This window comes from Schistocerca nitens, chromosome 9, assembly GCF_023898315.1.
Source record: "Schistocerca nitens isolate TAMUIC-IGC-003100 chromosome 9, iqSchNite1.1, whole genome shotgun sequence".
In the NCBI taxonomy this organism is placed as follows: domain Eukaryota; kingdom Metazoa; phylum Arthropoda; class Insecta; order Orthoptera; family Acrididae; genus Schistocerca; species Schistocerca nitens.
The window spans coordinates 19,982,795-20,010,501 of NC_064622.1; the positions used below are offsets into that span (position 1 = coordinate 19,982,795).

General features: G+C 38.7%; 1 protein-coding gene across 3 annotated transcripts in view; it reads left to right on the forward strand.

The window, feature by feature from the left end:
• The window catches only part of LOC126203958 (trichoplein keratin filament-binding protein), an 801,925-nt gene that overhangs the window by 703,694 nt on the left and 70,524 nt on the right, over positions 1-27,707 (forward strand). For all 3 annotated transcript variants that reach the window (XM_049938356.1, XM_049938355.1, XM_049938354.1), the window contains 2 exons: positions 3,340-3,468; positions 23,443-23,682. In XM_049938356.1, the coding sequence (XP_049794313.1) occupies positions 3,340-3,468; positions 23,443-23,682 (369 nt within the window). The remainder of the gene's footprint in view (positions 1-3,339; positions 3,469-23,442; positions 23,683-27,707) is intronic.

The following is a 27,707-nucleotide window of genomic DNA, read 5'->3' on the forward strand; positions in this document are numbered from 1 at the left end:
TCCAGGCTTGCTAGGCAATTTCGTTCTTCATTTCTTGCGATGTCATTGGCACCAGCTATACACACTACATATTCATTCTCTTCTTTCTTGTTTCCCTGCAGGTCGACATCAGTAACAGATTTCGTACTTGCACCTGGTTTCACTATTCCTATTGCTTGGATATCTTTGTAATTGTCCTGTGAAACACTCGCCAAATTTCTGCCATGGCTGTCTGTTAATAAGAGAAATTTGTACCTTTTTCGACAGTTTGATGGTCGTATTTTTTACCGTTTTTTTTTTTGTTAGTTTTGCCACTGCATAGTTTATGAAATTCGTTTTCGCCACATTTCACACTTTCACATTTACCACTATTGGTTTCTGGTAAGAGCTGAGGCACAGGTAGGGCAAATCTAACTGTTTTGTGTGAGTTTTCACTTTTTTTGCTGTGAAGATTACTTTTTGTAACGTTTTCCATAGACACACTCGAATTTACCTCATATTTCGATCCAGTCACTTGACTACAGTTTTCGGAATAAAGGATATTAAAATTGTTTTCACACTTGAAACTTGGTTTACTCACTGTAGGTGACATTTTTTTCGCCTTGTGCTTTACATTTGCCGTTCACTGTCTTCCATTCCATCGACTTATAGTTACTAACTTTTGGCAGTACACCCATGCTTTGTTTTGACCTAAGCTCCATATTTTCATGCCTTAGGCTGTAATTTTCTCTTCTTAATCCTAAGATTACTGATTGTAAATTTGAAATACGTTCACTATACATTTTAAGTTCATCTTAGCACTTCACACAAGCGATCTTTTTAACTACATCACTGTAATTTAGTTTAGCAGGAATATCATGTACATTTGTTCTTGCTGCCAAATTGTTAAAAAAAAAAGTGAATCTGGTGTTTATTTTCTTCCATGTTCTTTATTTCTGTTACCTGAGAATAATACTCCAAATATGTGTTGATGCATTCATTTGGCAAGCCCCTTACACCATACTATTCATGCTTTTAAAATGAATTCTGAGGTTTTCGTGTGATTGTCCAGTGCATTTGAAAAATATTTTATTGGAAGCAGCTGTCACTGTTGAGCACTGTGGCCTGAAACCTTGTTCCTCTCGCTGACACAGTCAGAACTTCCTGAGGTGGAAGAAGATTGAAAATAAAAAGACACCTCTTTAGGCTTAGCTTCCAACACACGGTAGTTTCTGAGAAAATAATGATCTAAGCTTTGGTGCCAGTTCATCACTATCCTTACACTGGAAAAAATGATGATCAAAGCTGGTTCATTGGTATGCTTGCACCAGATAAAGTCAAACGTGTCAGTAGCATAGTGGTTAATAGCAAAATTTCAAATTTTTCTGTCTTGTGTTTGTAACCAGTCTTACACTTTTTTCCTTAGATATCACAAAGGTATATGACATCACATTAAATCCACCAACCACCAACAGTACCTGCATGTTGATAGCTGTCATCCCTTTCACATTCAAAAATCCCTCTTACAGCCTAGCCACCACCCAGGCATGGTGTATCTGCAGTGGCAAAAAGTCCCTTGCTCAGTACGCTGAGGGTCTCACCGAGGCCTTCATAGGCAGGCACTATCCCCAGACCTAGTCTGCAAAAAGGTCTCCTGTGCCATTTCCCCGCACATCCCTAGTCCTTCCACCAACCCCAAGAACCAGCCACAGACCAGCGTTCCCTTCGTCACACAGTACCACCCCTTACTGGAACAACTGAACCACATCCTTTGCCAGGGCTTTGATTACCTATCATCATGCCCTGAAATGAGAGAGATCCTACCTGAGATATTTCCCACCCCCTCATAAAGTGATGTTTTGTTACCCACCCAACCTCCACAACATACTAGTGCATCCCTATGCCACTCCCAATCCCAACCCCTAGCCACAAGGATCATATCCCTGTCGAAGACCCAGTTGCAAAACTTGCCCATTCCACCCATCCAGCACTTCCTGTTCCAGTCCTGTCACAGGTTTATCCTACCCTATCAGGTGCCGGGCCACCTGTGAAAGCAGTCGTGTCATTTACCAACTCTGCTGCAATCGTTACACAGCTTTTTATATTGATATGACTACCAGCCAGCTGTCCATCAGGATGAACGGCCACTGCCAAACATAGCCAAGAGCAAAGTTGACCACACTATCCCTACTATTCATTTCCCTTCACCAGCCCCTCCAGATTGCTGCTTGCACCCCAAGTGATAGTTGCATTCTGGCCCGAGATGCCGGAGCTGGCAGTCGTTTGTGAGTGAGTCTTGCTGGCTTTTGATTGTGAATGGTGTGTGTCCCGTCCTCACTAGTGAAGGCTGTGGCTTACGTAAGTGTCTTTTAATCAGCCTGTCTGCAACTTGACGTGTCTTCTTAACTGTAAGTAGCAGTCTCGTCTTTTCCTACGTTGTTGATATTCACACGTGAAGTTTCTCGAAGAAGTCCACAGCAAATTTGGTTTTTGAGGCCAGAAACCTAACCAAAAGTAGGTTCCCCGTATTTTCACCCTTCTTTCACCGTGCAAGATGTGTGCCATACACCCTCCCACTATCACCTACTCGAGACCTGTCACAGGCGTGTCCTACCCCATTAAAGGCAGGGCTACATATGAAAGCAGTCATGTAATCTACAAACTAAGCTGCAACCACTTTGCTGCTTCCTACATGGGCATGACAACTAACAAGCTGTCTGTCTGTGTGAATGGCCACTGCCAAACTGTGGGCCAGATAGAGCTGGATCACCCTGTTACTGAGCACACTGCCAGACATAGCCTCCTTCAATGAGTGACTGCTGTGCCATCTATACCCTTCCTAACAACACCGTTTTTTTCTGAACTGTGCAGGTGGGAACTCTCCCTGGAAGGTATCCTCTGTTGCCGTAGAAGTGCCCCCCCCCCCCCCCCCCCCCACACACACACACACCGTTTTGCCCCAGGACCTTCACTAGTCCCTGTGTCCCACTTACTTATCCCCTTCCCTACCCCCACTCAAATGTTACACACACATATTCTATCCTGTAAATGCATCTGCATAGTCCTTAAACCAATCCCTCCAGCAAATTCTTTCAATGCTGAACCTTGCAGCCCACATCCTGTTCCCACCACATCCCTGCAAACCCCCACAGGCAGCACCAGATTTTCCACACCACTATACTTTTATTATAAAATTATCATCTACCTGACAGTATTAAAGCAATGTAATTCAAAATTAAATTACAACAACTTGTCCTTGTGATTGATATCATTTTTTAAAAAATTGCTTACTGTAGTGTGATGAGGGAGGAAGTGATGGATGCAAGCCACCATAATCATCAATTGTCAGCTGAAAGTCTTATTAAAATATGGCAATTCCAGGGAGAAGGAGAAAGAATCAGAAGTTTTAAAAAGGCAAGAAGCAGAAGCAATAAGGAAGCAGGCAGAACTGGAAGAACTACGGCAGCAGAGAGAACGAACTCAAGAGAAACTTCGAAAGCAACAACTGCAGTGAGTTCAGGAATACCTCAATAAGTAAATCGAGAATGAGTGGGAGAGAAAGCAGAGTGGAGGAGAGAAATCTCTCTCTCTCTCTCTCTCTCTCTCTCTCTCTCTCTCTCTCTCTCTCTCTCTCTCTGTCTATCTGTTCATTATTCTGTGTGGTGTTGTCATCATTTATGAATTGTTAATAACTTATTTCAACTGTGATGACACTACGTTTGCTGCTGTCATTTTGCCCACTTTGCTTTACTTTATTGTAGTATGGGTACAAAACAACATTCACATTATCATTCATTGCACAAGGGAGAAATAAAAATTACCAGTAAATTGCAGTAAATCATACATTGTACATTTTCCTTCTTATTTATACATATCCTAAGAATGGCGTGAAATTAACAAACCTGTAGAGTTGCATCAAGTCCTCCCTCTGTTAAAACAACTTAGCATTCATTTAATAAATAAAAATAAAAAGTAAAAATACTGAGGAATGGTACAGTAAGACCCACTGCTCCATCTCCTGCACCAGCCTCTTCTCAGTCCATTCCAGTTTCCTGCCCCAATTCCAGTCTTTTATGCCCTCATTATTGGTTATTTATTTCAGTTTGTTCAGTTCATCTATTCTGTTCTTTCATTACCACTTTGTATGTCCTCCTAATCTGGATCCTCCACCTTCCCATTTTATTTATCTCATTGATCCTGCATGTGGTGCTCTAACCTGCCCCATCCTATCACGTTCCTCCACATGCCCACCCCCTCAAAGCCCCACATGAGCTCAGGACTGGTACTTTGCTCCACTCAAATTCCACCCCAAGGGAGCTTACAGTTGCTTTGTAAGTACATGATTGGTTAACGTAGGACTCTGATCTCTTGTGGTGCTAGTTCCTCTTTCCATACCATAAGTATAATTCACCAGCTATCCTCTCCTTGGGCTCACTACTCTTTTGTGGGTACATGCATGGCAAGCATGGTGCCTTGAGCCATTGCAGTGCCTTCCTTTCCTGTACTGCCGTCCTATTGTCTGATTGCACCTTCTCTCTGACTTGGTGTGTAGGACGACTTCTGTCGTGAGAATCTGGCTTTGCTCTTGGACACTGACTAGGGTTACTAATTCAAACTTTTTTCCATTTTTCCCAAAATTTGTTGACTAAGCTGTGTTCATTCTGTGGAATTGGGTTTGACACCCATCTTTTTCAAAAAGTTATGGTAATATGGGCTGTGCAGAGAAGTTCACCTATTGTGAAACACATTCCATCCACTGTTCAATTCTGTCTTATGCTCCTCTTGTCTGAGTCAGTGAAGACAGATTAGACACCTGAAATGTAACATACTAGCCAGTCCATTGTAGGGGTCATCAGACACCTGTACAGTCGTAGGGCCTTAACAGTGTTGGGAATGCATTGTTGATGTCAGAGTTGCAAATTCCTCACATACGCAAAGGAGTATGTACCTGTTGAGTTAGGGACGTGGGGACTCGTAGTGATGGCTGCCATGCTGGGCATGTATTGCTGTGGTGGGGGTGACACCTGCAGGTAGAGCCCTTGTTTGCAACCATGTTGGATGATCTGCAATGAAGAGCATAAACCTTTCACACATATGGTCAGAAGGTCTCAGAATTCTCACCAGACAGAACGAACTGGTACAGTGAGGGAAGGGACAGTCAAAAGGCTTTACTTTTACTGACGATGGCATGAGAGGAAAGCAAATTCATTAGAAATGGCGAGAAATACTCACCTCAGTAACCAGTTTGTGACCAAACTGGTGGCGAATCGTTTTGAGTACAGAACCACTGTTCTTACATATTGACAAAAAACGTGAGGAAGTAGCATCCATTAGCAGCCTGGAAGTGGTTGTACCCTCATTAAAACAGCAGTACCTACTCAGCCACAGGCAGTGGCCTGTTGTGAAAAGCTCACTGATGTCGCCATCACCTTCACTGCACCCTCTCCACAAGAACCTCTGTGTGGTCCAGGGTGTTATTTATCATTGAGATCTCATGTTACAGACACATGGAGGACTGTATGAAAAATTTGGAAAAATGGAGTGTCTGTTTTGTTCACTGTATGCAACTGGAAAGGGGGGGGGGAGGAAAAGAATCATAGAGTGGGTACTTCAGCTTTCAGTTTTGACTTTCAAAGAGGACATATTACCTGGAAAGGTTAAATATTGGTATCCTTCTGTAATATAAAGTGTTTCTTACCACCTTCCATGCGATTTTAATGCTAGTGTTTTGGACACATGTTGTCAACCCTGCATCATCACCTCCGTATGTGGAAACTGCAGAGGTAACACTCCCCATGTTCTTCGATCTATCCCATGTTAAAGAAAGGAAAAAAAGATGCAGGAAACAAAAGCCTTAACCACCTTATGTATTCTGAGACAAAGAAAAAAATGTAAACCTTCACATCCAGTTCAAATGACCACAAACTGTACAAACACAGTAATTAAACTCTATCTATAATAAAGGTGAAGTGAACTGGTTTTCTCTCAATGTTAGGCCCTGGTGGCCCCTGAATTGTTCTGTATGTGGGGACAAGACCCTTTTCCCTTTGTCCCTTCTAAACCCACTTCAGGGACCTCGTTTCCCTACCCTTTGCTGGAAAAGGAGTCCAACCATCCAGTATTGCCCAGCACAGGATAACCTTCACCTGGACTTTATTGGCAGATTGTCGCTGCCTCAGGGTACGACATGAGGAGCGCCGTGGTCCTGTGGTTAGCATGAGCAGCTGCAGAACGAGAGGTCCTAGGTTCAAGTCTTCCCTGAAGTGAAAAGTTTACGTCCTCTATTTTCGCAAAGTTATGATCCGTCCGTTCGTTCGTTGATGTCTCTGTTCACTGTAATAAGTTTAGTGTCTGAGTTTTTGTGATTTAAAATGAAATGATCATATAATGTTGATCGTCGGTAAAGCAGATGCCAGACTGAGATTCATTGGAAGAATCCTAAGGAAATGCAATCCAAAAACAAAGGAAGTAGGTTACAGTACGCTTGTTCGCCCACTGCTTGAATACTGCTCAGCAGTGTGGGATCCGTACCAGATAGGGTTGATAGAAGATATAGAGAAGATCCAACGGAGAGCAGCGCGCTTCGTTACAGGATCATTTAGTAATCGCGAAAGCATTACGGAGATGATAGATAAACTCCAGTGGAAGACTCTGCAGGAGAGACACTCAGTAGCTCGGTACGGGCTTTTGTCAAAGTTTCGAGAACATACCTTCACCGAAGAGTCAAGCAGTATATTGCTCCCTCCTACGTATATCTCATGAAGAGACCATGAGGATAAAATCAGAGAGATTAGAGCCCACACAGAGGCATACCGACTATCCTTCTTTCCACGAACAATACGAGACTGGAATAGAAGGGAGAACCGATAGAGGTACTCAAGGTACCCTCCGCCACACACCGTCAGGTGGCTTGCGGAGTATGGATGTAGATGTAGATTTTAGTGCTCCGTGGAGATGTGAACCGTGGGCTGCAGGACAACTCGTTCATTCTCCCTGTTTTTTTATAGAAAACCAAATAACCCCCAACTACAGCTAAAACTCCACAAAGAGAACAAAAATAACAAAGAAATAGGACAAGGAAAAAACCAAAGGTGGAGGTGTACCTGACAGCATCAGTTGCACCGGAACCCTCTTCCCCTCTACCACTGAAACTGAAATTACCTATGTTGATATCATCCTTAGTCAGCATGTGGTGGAGGTAGACTGAAACATGACCCATCCTCTCACTGCCTCCCTGCCACCCCTGGGTACCTATACAACCAGCATCCAGTGGACCTGTTATGTAATTTTCACCACCTTGCAGAACTCAATCACCTAATTATCTTTTATCCATCAAAATGTATAGCCCTTCAGGTAACGAGGTTCCCTGAAACATACCCCTACACTATATAGCTGTTGTGCCCATTTCAAAAGTAGAGTTGGCCCTGAAAGGACATCAGCTGGTGTCTGGACACTGGTGCGTGTGGATATTTTTAGTGATAAAGTTTAATCAGTACAGAAGTAGAAGGTGTGGCTGTTTACATAAAGGCAACTATGGATTTTACTCTCTGTAATGCCTATCTCTCTCCAGACAGGAATGTGACACATCAGGATATAGTTGACTTGATCTGTTAGCTACCTCCACCTTTTCGCCTCCCATTCAATTTTGGTACTCACAACCGATTGAGGAGTGGTGACAAGAGTATCAACTGAGGTACTGCAAAGGAACAGCAATAGGTAACCACAGACCTTGACTTATGCTTAGTAAACAGAGGCACACCATCTCATTTTAATGTGGCACATGGAGTGTATACAGCCATTGATCTCGTGATGTGTAGCCCTAGGCTTGTCTCTTCAATCCAATCCAGCACACATGATAACTTCTGTGAGAGTTATCACTTCCAATTGTCATGACCCTCCTGTGTGTCCCAAGTAATCTAGCGATTCTTGAAACAATCTTGTTGGCTAGTTAGCAAAGAAAGCTACTGAGATGAAACCCTGGAATTGAGAATACTGGGATCCAGCTTGCAATTGACTATGTCTTCAACCTTTGGTGGCTTGGAATAAAGAATGGCTCATTATGGCCACTACGAACAAGCTCTATACCATTAAGGAGTCCACAAGTACAAGACCTCCTTCTCCTCCTCACCCTTCTCGAAGGAAATTTACTGTCATTTCTGGCCGTGTATCGTCTGTACCTGACCAACTCGTGGCCACATGTTCAGGTGAGAGTATTCACCCCATTGTTGTAACAGGAAAAAGAAAGAAAAGGAAAGTCTGTCATCGGGTTATATCCTGTTAAGAGAGCCCCAACTTCACTGCTTCTCAATGAACATTGCAACTTAACAACTCTTTATCTCTACTGTTAAGTCCACGTCATAGTTTTACATTTTATTCAAGAGAGTGGTTTGTGTACACTCAATGAAAGCTTATCACTATGATCCCATTTCCTTTTTTCCATTCTATGATGTGAACATTCAGCCAGTATTCTACAGTGAAGTGGGGTCTGCTGAATAGTTGTAGAAGTTAACCTCCCGCTGCAGAATAGACCTGTGGAGTAAAGCGGGAGTGAGGGGGAGGGGGAGGGGGGGTTTCTAGGGTCGCTCTCTGGCTGCCTCATTGCAGTTTCTTGCCTTTCGCTGTTTTCCTTCCTTGCCTCTACTATTCACCCAGCTCTCTGCCTTAGATGATGCCACAAAGATCAAACTAGCAGGTCATCCTTTCTCTCTCTCTCTCTCTCTCTCTCTCTCTCTCTCTCTCTCTCTCTGTGTGTGTGTGTGTGTGTGTGTGTGTGTGTGTGTGTGTTTCCTATAATTTTTCATGTTGATCCTGTTGTTCATAAGTCATTTATTTATGGTTTATTTAGCCAGGGGTTCCCAGACTTTGTACTGTGCACCACTTGGCATTTTTTAGAAATTTTGGTGTACCACTATGGCTTGTTCACTTTTTAATGAACTGTGAGCTGGTGGGGATTGGGGGGAGAGGGTGGGGGGGGGGGGGGTGTGTGGAAGGTTGAGCGATGTCTGCCTCTGGAGTGAGGAACAGAATGTGGTGAATAATTTTGACCATTTTGCCCAGTGTTGACAATACACTTATGGTTTTTGCATCGTGCTGCCAGCTACTGTGTATGGTGGAAATGTGACACACAGGTAATAAGGTTTTGTGGAAGAACTATTTTACAGAGTCATTCACATTCACATGCGGTACTTACTTGTCACAAATAATATGAAATTAAACTAAACTGGTTCTGATACAAATATCCAGTGTTAAGAGAGGAATGACATTTAAATATTTATCGAACTTTTGGATCACAAATAATGTAAACCAGTTGTGCAAGACAGTAATAAACTGAACATGGACTAAAATAAATCAGTGGCCAAAAAGCACAAATATTTAGAATCATATCAAACTTTGGTGGTAAATCAGACTTCAAAATCAGTATGTAGTCATTCTGCAAATTTAGATTATGATGAAAGAACACTATGTGTATCAGTTGGAAGCAAGTTGCTGTTTATCTTTAATCACAGTTTCAGAGTCTGGCTAGATTGAGCTCAAATTGGCTCGCAAGTCTTCTTCAGCACTAAGTCTGTTTCTATATTTATTTTTAATGTACAGAAGCTCAGGAAGCCCATTTTTCATCGATGTAAGCAGTAACAAACAGTGCCAAAAATCAGATTACTTGTTTGAAAAGAGAACGGTATTGTGGTTTTGTTCCCACCCAAAAAGAAAACAGTTTTGTTTTTGAAAACATCTTCCATTCAAATGTCATTACTCATGTCAACGAAAGTTTATTTCATGATTACTTCTTCTGTTACCTTTCCTTAAAATTGATTTCTTACCTAGTCATATTTTGTTTAATCTTTGGGAAAGTACTTTCCAAAACTTTTCTGAATGATCTCTAGTTGTGTAACAGTGTCTTGAAATAAATCTTTCATTGTCTTCCAAAAATGATGTAAGAGTAGGGAATGTGAAAAAGTTATTATTCAGTACTTGTGAACTAAAGACAATATTTTGTTATCTGCTTAGAGAGCTGTTGGGCCTTGTCCTTGTAGCCCCATATTCAAAATGTGAAACCTGTCAAGGATATCAGCTAAATAGGGCAATCTTGATAACGACTGATCATCAGCAAAACAGTTCTTCATGTCACTGTTTTTGCAACTGAGAATCATAGTAGCCACGAACCTCAATTCCGATATCCGGCTTAAAATCTTGCCAAGAGAGAGCCATCTTCCGTCAGTATGAAAAAGTGAACTTTTTAATTTATTTCCCACATCTTCACAGAATAGCGTGAACAGCCATGAGTCTAGAGTCATTGCTTTAATTAAGTTTATAACCTTTCCAGCATCTGTCAAAACCATATGAAGTGTTTGTGGCATTTCCTTAGAAGCCAATGCTTCTCGGTGTATCGTATAGGGTGTGCTTCGACAATTGGGTGCAACTATTTTCACTTTTGCTGCCAGCTCTTTCAGTGACTGTACATTGCCTTGGCTCTGTCTGTACAAATATCAACACTTTTTGCCAAGGAATACCTACTTTTTACAGATGAAAGTCAGTCATATTGAATATGTTGTGTACTGGAATATTTGATTCAAGTGGTTTGCAAAATAAAAACTCTTCTCTTAATTCTTCATGATAGCCAAAATGTACAAAAGTGAGGATCTAAGCCTTGTTTGTGCCATCTGTAATCTCGGGTACTTGAAGAGTGATATAAGTGCACTCTTACATTCATAATAACAATGTTTCTTTGGTATTGGAAGACGTGTTTGGCAGTAAAAGAGGTTTGCCAATTGTGTGAGGTTTTCCTTCCTTTGCAATTCTAAAACTAGCCACGTATGAGGCTTTTATCAAGTTCATATCAGTGTTAACAAAATTTGCCATTCATACAGATTCATTTTTACAAAGCATAAATTTCCTTTAAAAAATCTATAGGTTTACCAATTAACTCAGTGTGCTTAGAACCTTTTTTAAAAAAAAAAAAAAAGGCTTCATGCTTTGATTTGAAAGCATTTCTAAGCTTGCAATGCATTGATGAAGTGGATTATCACTGGTTTCTGTGCCAGCCTTTACTGCAAAAGGCAAATTGTGAGTAACTTTTTACATAAATGACTTTCCACAGAGCATCAAGCATGTACAAACAATATTGTTTGCAGATAACTCAAATGTTCTAATCAGTGACAAATCACCAGATGCACTGAAAGAAAAAGCCGAACAAACACTGAACATTGTACGTGTGTGGGCATCCAATAATAAACTAACACTAAATTAAAAAAAAAAAAAAGAAATGCTGTTAACTTCTGTGTCTCCAAAAATCCACACTATAACAACTTTAAGTTAAACGATGAAACTATAGGATGTGTAGATTACACAAAATTTCTTGGTATGCATGTTGACAGTCAGAGTGGGAAGAACATATTAAAATACTTACTCTGTAGTCAGAACTCTAAGAACATAGCATATTGTAGCGATTCTGTTAGTGTAATACTACATGTGTCAGATCTGTATATTTTTCTTATATTCACTCTGTTATTACCTATGGAATAATATTTTGGGGATTCAATGGTAAAAATATTCAAATAGTTTTCAAATTACAGAAAAGAACAATTCGTATAATAACCAGGAGTGGCAGTGGGGCTCACTGCCTTGAACATTTCCAAAAGCTGGAAATCCTAACTGTCCCCTGTGAATACATTTTTCAAAGTATTATGTATGTACAAAAAAAAAATAATATTGACTGCTATGTTAAAAATTCTGTAGTACACAGCTATGAAACTAGAAACCAATACAATCTGCATCTAGAGAGGGAAAAATAAAGTTAAAACTTAGCAGAGCTTGTTGTACAATGACGTTAAATTATATGATAAATTACCCCAAAATATAAAAGATATTGACACAATTGGACAGTTTAAAACAAAACTAAAAAATTTTTATTAAATAAAAGTTATTATGCAGTAACAGACTATCTGAATTAAAACATGAAGCATAATTAAAGTAGCCTGCATTGTAATACTTGAGGAAATAATTATAATATGAAATCCAGAATTGTACAGTACTATAAGAAAATTACATAAGGATATAAAACTAATGTAAGATACTTTAAAAATGTGTGTAAATATTAATTTTATGTGTATAAATTGTAGGTATATTGTATTGTATATGATTTTGCTGACGAAATCCACACAATGTAAATTGTTACATGGATTAATAAAGAAATCAGTCAATTAATCCTTGCGATTAGGTGTTGGTTTAAGTTTTTTAACTGCATACTTGGAGGTAGGAGGAGCTTGCTTCGTTAAATAACACTTCATGGTTAACTTAAAACACAATGACGTATGTCACACAATCACAGTTACAGTGGTCAAGAATCAGTTCATTGTAACACTCCAGTTCCAGACACAAACTTTCTTCACATCACAATGTCATTTAACGTAATGTCCAGCAATGTGACACTAACAACAATTAACCGTTCACTGTGTAATGCCTACTGCAGCACAACACGTTAGTGCACTGTGTAAGTTGGCAGTAGTCGCAAAACGGCATGAAAACTTTTGTATAACCACTAACAAGGCCCAATCAGAGTATCGTCAATGTCAAAACAAGCTGAATCACTCCTGGTCAAGGCAGCAATGATTAATGAAGGAAGTGGTGGTAAGCATACAGTCTGATCTTCGTGTGTCCTTCATACACTCTGAAACAAACATTGTGTGTTAAATCCATTTTCTTTAATATTATCTAGATTCTAGTTTTATCAATCAGTTTTCTCATTGTCGTTTTTCTTTAAAAATAAAGTAACATAATAGTATGATTTTACTTACATAAGAAGCAGTCAAATGAAAATGGACATGTGGAAAAGAAGTGAGTAAACTTTATTATTTCAGAAGTAATCGCCATAATTCTTAATACATTTGCCCTATGGGTCAATCCATACCAAGTGGTCCAAGGAAAAAATAATTGGTTGCTTGACCATCTCAGAAAAATTTTATATTTGCTGGGTGAATTCCCCAATATTTGGTAGTCACAAAAATATTTTTTAAAAAAAATTATTGTTTATTATTTTGAAATGGCAGCCATATTTGTTCCAGGCCGCATGCGTTTTTTTCGTATTTGCAAGCATCTACATTTTTTACAGTTATTCAGTAGTGGATTGCTCTAAGCCTTTCAGATAAAATGCATTCAGTTCAACACACTCTGGGCTACAAATTAACATCATTATCACTTAGCTGAATGTATTCTTTAATATATTTTACTAGTTCAAAGTTATCAGCCACAAATTTAAAAAAAAATACCTCAATTTTTGAACAATAGTTTTCCAAAGAAAGATTAAATTCTCAGCTTTAATATTTTTTCTGCTATTACACTGTATAGTATAGTTACTTTTTACAGAATGTCAATGGTCAGCAGCTTACACTGTAAAAAATACACTATGTTAAAAAATAGATTTTTTTTTTAAATTTTTCCGTTTTGTCGTCAGCAATATCTTTGTTGCGCAACCAGATAAAAATCTTAAAATTTCACAGTTAATAGACCTGTATGATATCAAACTTCATTATTAATTTCAAGGTTTGCTTTTTGTCTTTCAAAAATTTTCTTTTAGCTTTTGCAGTGAAATGATGCATTTTCAGATTTTAAAGGTTAGCCACCAACACTCCAAAAAACTCTTCTCGTGATTTTATGACTGTCACCATTTCAGTTCTGTCTTGTGTCATCCATTGTTTGTATTTTGTATTGTCAGGCATTAAATCGTCTTCTTCGGATTCTTCAAACATGTCAAGTAAGGCTTGTTTGCCTGGACAATCTTTACATTTTCCCTTGATCATACAATTGTAACTGTCAGTAATGCATACCATAACTACCAAACGGTCTTTATAGTCGATTGGCCCCATCTATCATCAACTTTACGTGATGATGGCACACACACACACACACACACACACACACACACACACACACACTCTCTATGGGTGCCAGATGCCCCTGCAACAATACACCATCTTGGTCTCAACTCGCAAAACTTTGATCTTCCAACTTTAATGTCAGGATTTACTTTTTTAAATTCAGTGAACAGTTCATTTAAATTGCAGAACATTAACCTTTTTTGCCAGACGCACTGATGGCTGTTATTGTCATCATCATAATACTTAATAACTTTATTGATTGTGTTTTCGTCTACCAAATTATATGCACTTTTCTTTTGTAATGCTGGTAAAATTCCCTGTTCTTTTACTAATTGCCTTGTCTAAACAAGACATTCTAACACATTAAATTCATCACTAACTTTTGCTTGACTCTAAGAATTCAGCAGTAAACTGATAATCTTAATTTTATCCTCTTTGTTTGAAGTACCGCATTTAGTTTTTAGTTTTTCTGTCAAATCATCATATTCGGTTGGTGAAGTTTTAGTACTTCCATCTGTTTTAGTACAAATTGTATTTTGAAATGAAACTTCCAAATTCTTTTTGGCTGTAGCTGCCACTTTCTCAGTTTTTGTATTCAAGGCACTTGGTCTTTTATCTTGACTTAGTTTTCTAATTTTACTAGCAGGCGGTATACCCAGGATACAAGCTGTATCTACTTTTTTAATGGTTGCTGATAAGTCACAAAATTCTGTATCTGAGGTTTCACTATCCTTTCTCTTTTGAATTACAAATATCTTAGAACAACATGTTGGACACAATGATTTTCCTGGTATGAGATTGACAAAAGAGCTTTTATTTTTAGAATAATGATCAAATGTTATTTCTCGCAGACCTTTTGTTATAGGTTTCTTATGTTTCTCAAAAAAGTTCATGCAAGACTGACCAAAAAGGTGATAAATATTTCTTAAGTATTTCATTTCATGGTACTTGCATGTTGATTTGACCTCTGGGCCGACTCGTAAGTAAAACAACACTTTTTCTTCTTCACTGTAATCTTCGATTAAAGTAATGTCTTTAGGATACACTACATCCACACTTTTATGACATGCTTCATTAATAATAACACCAACAGAACACTGACACTCCATCTTTCAACTGCACACTTCAAGAACTTCTAGCTAAATAAGTGTGGGAAGACAATTGTTGGTGTAAGGGGAAAGACAACAGTCAGACTTGTATAGGCTTGCAGATGCAATTGTTAGCCTGCTGAAACAATTACCACAGCATTATTTTGGCAAATAATCATTAGCTAGTGTAATGTGGTGTGTTACATTATGCAATTGGTATACTTTATTTGATTAGCCTACCAGATATTGCAGATGTTACAAAAAGTATTTTCGACTCATGTTTGTAAACCTTTTTCCATAACTTCCAATTGAATCTCAAAGCTGAAATTTATACTGAAGTTTGATATCATAAAGGTCTATTAACTGTGAAATTTTAAGATTTTTATCTAGTCCCCCAACAAAGATATTGCAGGCCACAAAATGGAAAAATAAAAATAAAATCAATTTTTTAAAATAGCGTATTTTTTAGGTGTAAGCTGCTGACCATTGATATTCTATAAAAAGTAACTATACTATACAGTGTAATAGCAGAAAAAATATTAAAGCTGAGAATTTAATCTTTCTTTGGGAAACTACTGTTCAAAAATTGAGGTTTTTTTTTTTTTTTAAATTTGTGGCTGATAATTTTGAACTGTCAAAAATATGTTAAAGAATACGTTCAGCTAAGTGATAATGATGTTAATTTGTAGCCCAGCGTGTGTTGAACTGAATGCATTTTATCTGAAAGGCTTAGGACAATCCACTACTGAATAACTGTAAAAAATGTAGATGCTTGCAAATACGAAAAAAATGCATGCGGCCTAGAACAAATATGGCCGTCATTTCAAAATAATAAACAATAATTTTTTTAAAAAAATATTTTTGTGACTACTAAACATTGGGGGAAACAAATACTAACAAAGAGTAGAGGGGCTGGCCAGTACTTACCTCAGCTCAGTACAGCCGATAGATACACAAAAAATAGAACCACAAATTTACGTTCCTAGCTTTCGGAACAAATGTTCCTTCATCAGGGAGGAGAGAGGGGAAAGAAAGGGAAGAAGGGAAAGTAGATTCAGTTACTCACAACCCAGGTTATGAAGCAACAGGGAAAGGAAAACAGGGAGGGTAGCAAGGATGGAGGCATGGTTGTCAGAGGGAAGCCAAAGATATTCTACTGTAAGTACTGTGCCAGCTTCAAACCAAAGAGGATGCATACAGAAGTAAAGAGGTATATAGTATAAAGATAAACACAACTATGTAGGATGAAAAGATGTGTGAATGGCTAAAGAGGAAAGGGAAAGAGGAGAAGACTGAGGAGTAAATGGGAGTGAGGTGGTTTAACGTAGGTTCAGTCCAGGGGGATGGCGGGATGAAAGGATGTGTTGGAGTGCAAGTTCCCATCTCCGCAGTTCAGAGGGACTGGTGTTGGGTGGGAGAAGCCAAATGGCACATACAGTGTAGCAGGTTCCTAGGTCCCTAGAATTATGCTGGAGGGCATGCTCCGCTACTGGGTATTGGACATCTCAAAAAATATGAATAATTTAACAGACGAACTGTCCGCCTAGGAGATGTCCAAAAAATATGAATAATTTAACAGACGAACTGTCCACCTAGGATATGTTTCTGTTTCTTGTGTATCTATCGGCTGAACTGAGCTGAGGTAAGTACTGGCCAGCCCCTCTATCTCTTTGTTAGTATTTGTTTCACATCTTTATATGAGATTTTCCATTAAACATTGGGGGAATCCACCCAGCAAATACAAAATTTTTCTTAGATGGTCAAGCAACCAGTGCTGGACCACTTGGTATGGATTGACCCCTATTGTCAGACAAGATGTTGAATGCCTTCATGGAAAAATGTTTGTGGTTGCCCCTGGAACCATGATTGTATCCATATGTGTAACTCTTCATTTGAAGCAAATGGACAGCCATGAATGTTTATCTTCAGAGCTCCAAAAATATGGAAATCGCATGAGGAGGAATCAGGATTGCATGAAAGTCATTTCAGGTCTTCTCAGCGAAACTTGGGCAGTGTAACCAAAACCACCCTGACAACATGTGGGTGGGCATTTTGGTGACAGGTTGTTTTGACTACCCGTAAAGGGTTTCTGTGGGAAGCCCTTACACCTCCTTCATACAGTCCCAATCTCTCCCCATGCAATTTTCATGTTTTGGAGCCCTGAAGAAAGACATTTGTGGTGGTTCATTTGCTTTGGACAAAGAGGTGCACACTTGGGTACAATCATGGAAGCATAGGCAACTGCAAACATTTTTCCATGAAGGCAATTCACCATCTTGTTTCACAGTATTAATAGTAAGGGTGATTACTTTTGAAATAATAAACAGTTTACTTACTTTTTTTTTCATCTTTCTCATTTTCATTTGATTTCCTCTTATATCAGTATATGTTTTGTTTACTTGTATGTGTACCACCTAAAATGTCCTCGTGTACCACAGTCTATGAAACCCTGATTTAAGCTGACCAGACTAGGACCTTAACATCCTCTCTTCCGTCGGACCAGCAATAACGTGCATCAACACATACAATAATAATAATAATTGGCATTAACAGTATTGTAACGTAGAAGAAAGTGCAAGTAGATGAATGACGAACAGTAACTTCATTTAACGAAGGTTGATTCAGCACTTGCACATACAAGAGAGCGGAGCGAACTGCCTCCGGCCAGAACACATACAGTGTATATACAGCTACAGGACATTCAAGTACAATGATTCTTGACATTTGTGGATACTTTTAGAATGAACTCGAACCGAATATAGAAATTAAAATTGTACAATCCAAGTGAGTTATGAACTTGTGACCCTCCATGCAACAGTTTAGTATCATCACCACTACACCTTAGTTCTACTCAGCTTCTTCTGCAACAGTATTATTATTATCTTTACTTTCTCAGACGTTAAGTCTGGTGAGGAATGGAGTGACGCGGACCTTTATCAAGCGTCACTTCCTTTTTGCTGTACGGTATATGTTATATTGCATTTAGGAACTTTCGGGTAATTGAACATGTATCAATAATTACGGATTTCTGTAATTGTATATATATGTTTGGATGTAGCTGTATTGCATTGATGTATTGGTGGATATTGTGTGGTATGACTCCTGTAGTTGATAGTATAATTGGTATGATGTCAACTTTATCCTGATGCCACATGTCTTTGACTTCCTCAGCCAGTTGGATGTATTTTTCAATTTTTTCTCCTGTTTTCTTTTGTATATTTGTTGTATTGGGTATGGATATTTCGATTAGTTGTGTTAATTTCTTCTTTTTATTGGTGAGTATGATGTCAGGTTTGTTATGTGGCGTTGTTTTATCTGTTATAATGGTTCTGTTCCAGTATAATTTGTATTCATCATTCTCCAGTACATTTTGTGGTGCATACTTGTATGTAGGAACGTGTTGTTTTATAAGTTTATGTTGTAAGGCAAGCTGTTGATGTATTATTTTTGCGACATTGTCATGTCTTCTGGGGTATTCTGTATTTGCTAGTATTGTACATCCGCTTGTGATGTGATCTACTGTTTCTATTTGTTGTTTACAAAGTCTGCATTTATCTGTTGTGGTATTGGGATCTTTAATAATATGCTTGCTGAAATACCTGGTGTTTATTGTTTGATCCTGTATTGCAATCATGAATCCTTCTGTCTCACTGTATATATTGCCTTTTCTTAGCCATGTGTTGGATGCGTCTTGATCGATGTGTGGCTGTGTTAGATGATATGGGTGCTTGCCATGAAGTGTTTTCTTTTTCCAATTTGCTTTCTTCGTATCTGTTGATGTTATGTGATCTAAAGGGTTGTAGAAGTGGTTATGAAATTGCAGTGGTGTAGCCGATGTATTTATATGAGTGATTGCCTTGTGTATTTTGCTAGTTTCTGCTCGTTCTAGAAAGAATTTTCTTAAATTGTCTACCTGTCCATAATGTAGGTTTTTTATGTCGATAAATCCCCTTTCTCCTTCCTTTCTGCTTAATGTGAATCTTTCTGTTGCTGAATGTATGTGATGTATTCTATATTTGTGGCATTGTGATCGTGTAAGTGTATTGAGTGCTTCTAGGTCTGTGTTACTCCATTTCACTACTCCAAATGAGTAGGTCAATATTGGTATGGCATAAGTATTTATAGCTTTTGTCTTGTTTCTTGCTGTCAGTTCTGTTTTCAGTATTTTTGTTAGTCTTTGTCTATATTTTTCTTTTAGTTCTTCTTTAATATTTGTATTATCTATTCCTATTTTTTGCCTGTATCCTAGATATTTATGGGCATCCGTTTTTTCCATCGCTTCTATGCAGTCGCTGTTATCCAATATGTAATCTTCTTGTTTAGTGGTTTTCCCTTGACTATGCTATTTTTCTTACATTTGTCTGTTCCAAAAGCCATACTTATATCATTGCTGAATCCTTCTGTTATCTTTAGTAATTGGTTGAGTTGTTGATTGGTTGCTGCCAGTAGTTTTAGATCATCCATGTATAGCAAATGTGTGATTTTGTGTGGGTATGTTCCAGTAATATTGTATCCATAATTTGTATTGTTTAGCATGTTGGATAGTGGGTTCAGAGCAAGGCAGAACCAGAAAGGACTTAATGAGTCTCCTTGGTATATTCCACGCTTAATCTGTATTGGCTGTGATGTGATATTATTAGAGTTTGTTTGGATATTAAGTGTGGTTTTCCAGTTTTTCATAACTATGTTTAGGAACTGCATCAATTTAGGATCTACTTTGTATATTTCCAATATCTGTAGTAACCATGAGTGGGGTACACTATCAAAAGCTTTTTGGTAATCAATGTATGCGTAGTGTAGTGACCTTTGTTTAGTTTTAGCTTGATATGTCACCTCTGCATCTATTATCAGTTGCTCTTTACATCCTCGTGCTCCTTTGCAACAGCCTTTTTGTTCTTCATTTACAATTTTGTTCTGTGTTGTATGTGTCATTAATTTCTGTGTAATGACTGAAGTTAATATTTTGTAGATTGTTGGTAGGCATGTTATGGGGCGATATTTAGCTGGGTTTGCTGTGTCTGCTTGATCTTTAGGTTTCAGATAGGTTATTCCATGTGTAAGTGTATCAGGGAATGTGTATGGGTCTGCAATGTAACTGTTAAATAATTTAGTTAGATGTGAATGTGTTGAGGTGAACTTCTTTAGCCAGAAATTTGCTATTTTATCATTTCCAGGGGCTTTCCAATTGTGCGTAGAATTAATTGCTCGAGTGACTTCATGTTGCAAAATTATCACTTCAGGCATTTGTGGTATCATCTTGTATGAGTCTGTTTCTGCTTGTATCCACCGTGCATGCCTGTTATGTTGTACTGGGTTTGACCATATGTTGCTCCAGAAGTGTTCCATGTCTGTTATGTTTGGTGGATTGTCTATTTTAATGTGTGTGTTATCTATTGTCTGGTAAAATTTCTTTTGGTTTGTGTTGAATGTTTGGTTTTGTTTCCTTCTATTTTCACTTTTTTTTTATCTTCTAAGTCGTTTGGCCAATGCTTGTAACTTCTGCTTCTTTTCATCTAATTGCTCCATTGCTTCTTGTTGTGAGATTTTACCTAACCTTTTTCGTTTTTTGTCTGATATTTCATTTCTTATAAATTGTGTTAGCTGTCCGATGTCTTTTCTCAGTTTTTCTATTCTGATCTGTAGCCTGTGTTGCCATGCTGGTTTTGTGGGTTTCTTCTGTGTGTTGGTTGGTTCTGATCTCTGCCTAGTGTGTATATTTAGTGTAGTGAGTGCTCCTACATAAACCAGTAGTTGTAACTCTTCCATTGTTGTATTTTCATTTATTTTGTTGTGTATGATTGTGTTGATAGTTGTTATTGTTGTTTCGACTTGTGGGTTATTTGGTGGTCTATGCAAGAATGGTCTAATGTCTGTATTTGTGTCTTTGTATTCTATATATGTCAGCTGAAATTTCTCTTCTATATCTAACATGTGTGTCACTTCGTGTTCTATTTGTGCTTGTTCTGGTGGCTGTCTTAAGATGTCGTTTTCCTCTGATTGTTTAATTGATGTGTGTTGTTCTTTGTTTGTTTGCTCTGGGATGTTTGAGTCCATTACTGTATTTTCTTCTTCTTCTTCTGATTGCACATTATTTTGTTCTAGTATTTGTTGTACTTGTTGTTTGATGTTTTCTAATTCTGACTGGGGTATCCTGTTATTTTTGATTATTACACGGATCTGATCAGCTAGTCGTTGTTCTGTTAAAAATTTTAATTCTGGGTATCTGGTAATAAATGTTGTGTGTACTTGTGATCTGTATCCAGTTGTGTTGGTTCCTAGGTTTGTTGCTTGGTAATAACAGAACATGAGGTGTCGATTAACTTCATCTGACCATCTCATCCTCTGTCTTTGTTTTCCTTCTAGGGTGGTTGCAGGAAGCATATCCTGCAAAACACCTCTATTTGGATTTAAATCATTTTCCAGTTGGCTAGCAGTGTCGTTACCATTGTGGGCGGGCATAGGGTTCAGGCGTCGTCCCCGACCTTGACGGCGCTTGTCCGAGGCTTCTTTAGTTCTGTCCTGAACCAAGTAATCACACTAAAAGGGGGGTTAGCCCTATTAGTGGTTTGTTCTTTTCGTCGCCTTTTACGACTGGCAGTACATACCGGAGGCCTATTCTTTTCCCGGGCCTCCACGGGGGTTATTATTGTTATTATTATTATTATTATTATTATTATTGTGGCATTAAGAGTAAGAATAATACTGATTACTTCAGCACATTTGAAGCCGTGTTTAGTATTATCATAAACAGAAGGAATAGTGAAAGAGAAGAAGACTTAAAATTACATTGACAATAGCTGTTACAAGATAAAGTCTTTCAGTAGAGGAATGTTTTACAAGGGAAGGGAAGAGAAGAGTGGAAGGCAGGGGACCTTGACAAGAATGAGTTGTGGACAAGTATGTGGGAGAGATGATATGACAGAAGGTGGTCTATTAGAGTCTTTTGAAGTGTGAAAGGAATTTAATTTTTCTGATATTTTGTGACAGATCATTCCTAAGATGGGTTCCTGATACAAAAAATAATTTTGGGAAGATGGCTGTATTACGTAGTGGTATAGAGTGCATTTTACTTCGTTAAGAATTTTTATCATCATTGTAAATTTCACTCCACAATATTTCAACTGGACACTTGGCAGTCATCTTTCAGGTGAACCATCGTGGACTGACAAAGGCATTCTCTGCTGTATCTTTTATAGCACCCTGATAATATTGCTGTGCATGTGTCAGAGTCACGGTGACAGGACAACCACACAGTGCCCTCGTCGGTGGAACTGCAAGGATCAGCTGTCTTCAGCGTTGCCACTTGCCACAGTCAGCGGAGTATTCTGATGTTTTCGTCTGGATCAAATCTTGGAGATGACAGGATTCCACGCATTATCCAGCTGGTAGCCATTGTCACAGTTCATTAGATTTTCCGTGATACATATTTCAGTGGATTTTTTTATAATGGAGTTCCAAAAAGCCATTCCTGCAGGCAAAATTAATGTTTTGTCATACTCCCTTCGTTGGAAATAATTCCTTCAAAATAGCAAGAATCCTTAGTAATTTTCAGGTGAAAGTGATTTTCCACCCACCATCTAAGATTTTGGACCTGCTGGGATCAGTGAAGGATAACTTGTTATTGGAGAAGGCGGAAATTTACAAAATACTTTGCCATTGTGGTACGGCCTATATAGGACAAAAAACACACACAATGGAAGAATGTTGCACAGAACATTAACGCTGCACTCATCTTGTGCAACGCAGGAAGTCAGCAGTTGTGGAACATTGTCTATTGACATTCAATGAAGTACGACAAAACATTAATTTTGGCCACAGCAACATCTTTTTGGGACTCCATTATAAAAGAATCTGTCGAAATATGCATCGTGGTAAATCTAGTGAACCATGGTTATGGCTACCCACTGGATAATGCATGGAATTCTGACATTTCCAAGATTTGCTTCAGACAAAGACGCCAGAAAACTTCACCGACTGCAGCGATTGGCAATGCCGGATATAGCTGATCCTTGCAGTTCCACCAGCGACAGCACTGCCGCCAGGTGGTGTGTAGTCCTTGTGTCACCATGACTGTGATGCACGCGTGGCAATACCATCAGTGCACCAGATAAGGTGGAGCGGAGAATGTCCTCATCAGTCTACAATGGCTCAGCTGAAGATGACTGGCAGGTGACCAGTTGAAATATCATGGAGTGAAGTTTGTGATGACCGGTTGCAGTCCTGAAATCTCTTCAAATGAGATGGAATGCAGTGATTGAGAAGACAGTAAGGAAACACAGGTTACAATAGTCTCTGAGCTTATCGGTATGTAGTCATGATAGTTGTTTGCAGGCAGGAGCGAAATGGATACAGCCACAACCCCTCCAAAATTCCTGTCCATTCCTTTTTCTTTATAGCTTCTTAAGTAAGAACAAGTATTGATTGTTAAGAGTTTGTGATTTTATTTGTTTATTGATTTACGATCAATTTTAACTATACATACAGATGACCTTCCTTTCATGGTATAAATTTTATTGTTTTTGCAGTGTATTTCACCGACAGCAGTATCAGCTTCAGTTACGTAAAAGAGCTCGTGAAGTATTAGAACAAGTAGAAGAAGATCTTAAAATGTTGGAAAGGATCATTGCACTAGAACAAGAAGAGGCAGAGGAAGAAAAGATCCAAAGAGCAGCGTTAAAATTACAGATGCTGAGAACACAACATCAGTTAAAAATGCAACGGGAAGAAGAGAAGAAAAGAATTGCAGACATGGAGTTAATGTTTGAGTAAGTCTCAGTGTGTAGAAAAACTATTACTAGCTAATTGTACTCGTAGCTCTTTTGTATTAAAATGTAGTTCTAAGTCTTTCACATGGAACTGCATATGGTAGTCTGCACAACACTACATGACACTTGTCAATGACAGTTTGAAGCATGGTAATTGTCCTTCATGTATGACCTGTCTTAATACAAAATTAGTTTTATAATAGGTATTTTAGTAATTGGAGAAATTCAGATTACAATTTTCTGTTAAGTTTTTTAACATTCATGTGCAGTTAGAAAAACCTGATGTTTCTATTCTCCCTACATTGAGCTGTAATAATAGTGTATGAAATGACACAAAAATTCAGACTCATAGGGTGAGAATTTTTCATTGGAGATTGGTTTTGCAATTTGGGAGAGGTTAGTAGGAATGGTTGATCAGTCCAAGAATATGAAAAACGTCCTGGGAAGTTTTGTGGATAAGGAAAATAAATGAAAACAAAATTAGTACTGACTTATCGTACCTTGAATGCTTGGTGCTCAACAACTCTTGGATATTTGTTAAAAGACATCAAAGACATTGCTTAAACCAGTATTTGGGTTTATAATCCATCATCAGTGGCATCCTGATGCAAGGGAACAAACAACTGTATGTGCATCAGTTTCTGCAAAATGATAACTGTACATGTGTAGCAGTAATCTAAGTCTACTTACATTATGCATGTCACAGACTTATATAAACGTCATCTTAGAAATAACGAAAGTACTCCTTGACCTGTCAGTTCCACATTTACTCTATATGACAGTTTGTCAAACATTATGAAGAATTGTCACTGGCCAATATTTAACAGCAGTAACATATATGACAAACTGTGTACTGTGTTGCAGGATGTATTTCAGAACCTGTTGTATTAACTGACAAGCATGTCATTGCTAACATTGCTATAGAAGTGCACATGTAAGTAGACATATTACTGCTATATATGTACAGTTATCATTTTGTAGAAATTGATGCACATATAGTTTTGTTCCTCTGTATCAGATGCTACTGATGGTGTGTTATAAACCTGAAAACCGGTTTTGGCAAATAAGACATTTTTGGAGCAGCTCATGGTGTATAGAAGATATATTTTAATAAAATGAGTACTGACTTATCATCGTAAAATCCTTTACTGCATGCATTCACTACGTTGTTCCAATCACGATTTGAAAGCCTCTGTAGAATTTGTTTACACATGTAAGATAACAGAAAAAGAAGAGTAAAGAGCTGCATTAGGAAACACTGAAGAGTGCTTAGATAATGTGTTTTGTTAAGAGGAAAGCAGTTCAAACGATGAAATTATGAAATACGTCGGAAGTCAGGCTTTCTCAGTGAATTTCATTGATTCAGTCTTCTCAGGTTATCAGACAGGTCATATTGTTGTATGGTTGCAACATTGATAACTTGAGAAGACTTCTTGAATTCTCTAATAATCTCAAAGAAATTTGGGGTGGCTAATACATACAACCAAGGAGGCACATTTCTCAGTATTGACAAAATAAAAACAGATAACTGTGTTTCTTGGCTTTTGAACCCACAGTTTTTTTTCTCAAGGAGCAGAGCATGTAGTTAATGGATCTTTTACAGGAGAGGGTGAAGGGATGGGTCGCAGATCATTTACAACTGAGACTGAGAGGGACCCTCCTTTTATGAGGAGGTAAAACAGCAAAGATGGATGGAAAGCTGTTGGAGAGAGTAGGAGATAGTGCGTTAGTAATCACTGTACTGGCTTTGGTTCAGAAATAGTTGAAGAGTGTATAAAGTGAGATGTAAAGCATGATTAGAAACACAAAATAAAATGCAAATTGAAGGAACAATGATGGGACGCTGGCACGAAGATCAAGAACGATACAGCAGAGAGGGCTGTGAGATGACGTCAGCCAATTGCATGCTGATGGGATGTCACCACTACAGGAGCAGCATCTACACGAAGAGAATAGAAGTGACGCGCTGCCTAGCCATGGCCGGACAGTAGAAGATGGGCACTAGTAGACCCGGACAGTAAAAGACACGCACTAGAAGAGTCGCAGTGATATTAAAGATAGCAGTGACTTATGAACTTCTGTGATTATCTTACACGAAAATTGTATATGTTGAAGGACATTGATTATTTGCAAGTCATCAATTGCTTGCGGCAACTCATTGTAAATACAAAGTTTGCCGCCGCTCATACCTCACCTGTCATTCAACAATGTCTTTGCCTCTGTACTTCTGCCTCGACTGACATCTCTGCCCAAACTCTTTGCCTTTACATATGTCTGCTTGTGTCTGTATATGTGCGGATGGATATGTGTGTCCGCTCCTGGGATTGGAATGACTCCTTACCCTCTCCCTTAAAACCCACACCTTTTCGTCTTTCCCCCTCCTTTCCTCTTTCCTGATGAAGCAACCCTTGGTTGCGAAAGCTTGAATTTTGTGTGTGTTTGTGTTTGTTAGTGTGTCTATCAACATACCAACGCTTTCGTTTGGTAAGTTACATCATCTTTGTTTTTAGATATATTTTTCCCATGTGGAATGTTTCCATCTATTATATTCATATCATTAATTTGAACCCAACAATTATGTTTGTTATTGTCACTGTTGCATTTCGAAATCTTTTCTGTCATCTTATTTTCTCTTTTTGTTTGCGCAAGTAGTTTCACTTTGTATTCACCTTCTCCTTTTTAGCATAATCTACCATACAATTTTATCCTGCCTATATATACTCAATAATACGTAACTCACTTCCAAACCATAACCAATAAAACTTTTTCCCCACTTTCAACAGTACCGCTGCTATAAAATCCGCCATTCCTAGCTCAGAAACAGTTCCTTCCACCTATTAAACAACAATTTCGGCTAGTTCTAACAACTTTCACTTTATTTCCATTTTGTTTTTCCCACATCACTGATCTTCCAACAGGTTTTAACGTCATTATTTCTTCATCAGACAATTGTTAGCTTCATTTTCATAATCTGCCACCACAAAACCACTCCTTTTAATACATTTACACACAGTTTTTTTGAAATTTTCCCGAATTTCTCCACCCTTTAACGTGTTTTGGCGGCAACACAACCACCTAACCTTTGTACACATCGTTGTCTACCAACACAAGTTCACCACAGGATCAACAAGCCCAGCTATAACCAACACTTTTTCACCTTTTTTCACACCAGATATCCAGTTGCTTTCCAGTTCACCTTTATCTCTCCCCATATTTTTATATTTTTATTTTCATTTTCATTTCAGCCTCATGTTACACTTTCCACCTTCTCATACCATGTCACCCTCACACCATCCCCACAACGACCCCATTAAGTTTTATTTACATTCCCTCCGCAAACATGCCTTCGCCCTACCCAGATTACACTCCCATATTTTATTTTCTCAAGCTTGTCTGACATTTGGCATTACTCCCAAAGGCCTCACACTTAAAGTTCCCATCTCTGGCTGTAACCCTTCGTTCCATCAGTCCCTATACCAGTTCCAAACTGAACAATCCATAGCCCTCACCCGCCTAATCCTTCACCTACACATCAACTCAGCCAATGAACATACCCGTCAACTCCTATCCTTAATAAAAGTCCTCAATCTTTCCTCTCTCACATCCACACCGGCTGTTCATAGCATCCCATTCCTGATGTCCAGGCGGAGCTTCAAGGAATCCTCAGAACCTTAGGCCCCCTACAAAACCTTTCACCTGACTCCATCAACCTCCTGACCCCACCGACACCCCGCACCCATACCTTCTACCTACTTCCTAAAATTCACAAACCCAATCATCCCGGCCGCCCCATTGTAGCTGGTTACCAAGCCCCCACAGAACGTATCTCTGCCTACGTAGATCAACACGTTCAACCCATTACACGCAGTCTCCCATCCTTCATCAAAGACACCAACCACTTTCTCAAACGCCTGGAATCCTTACCCAATCTGTTACCCCCAGAAACCATCCTTGTAACCATCGATGCCACTTCCTTATACACAAATATTCCACACGTCCAGGACCTCGCTGCGATGGAACACTTC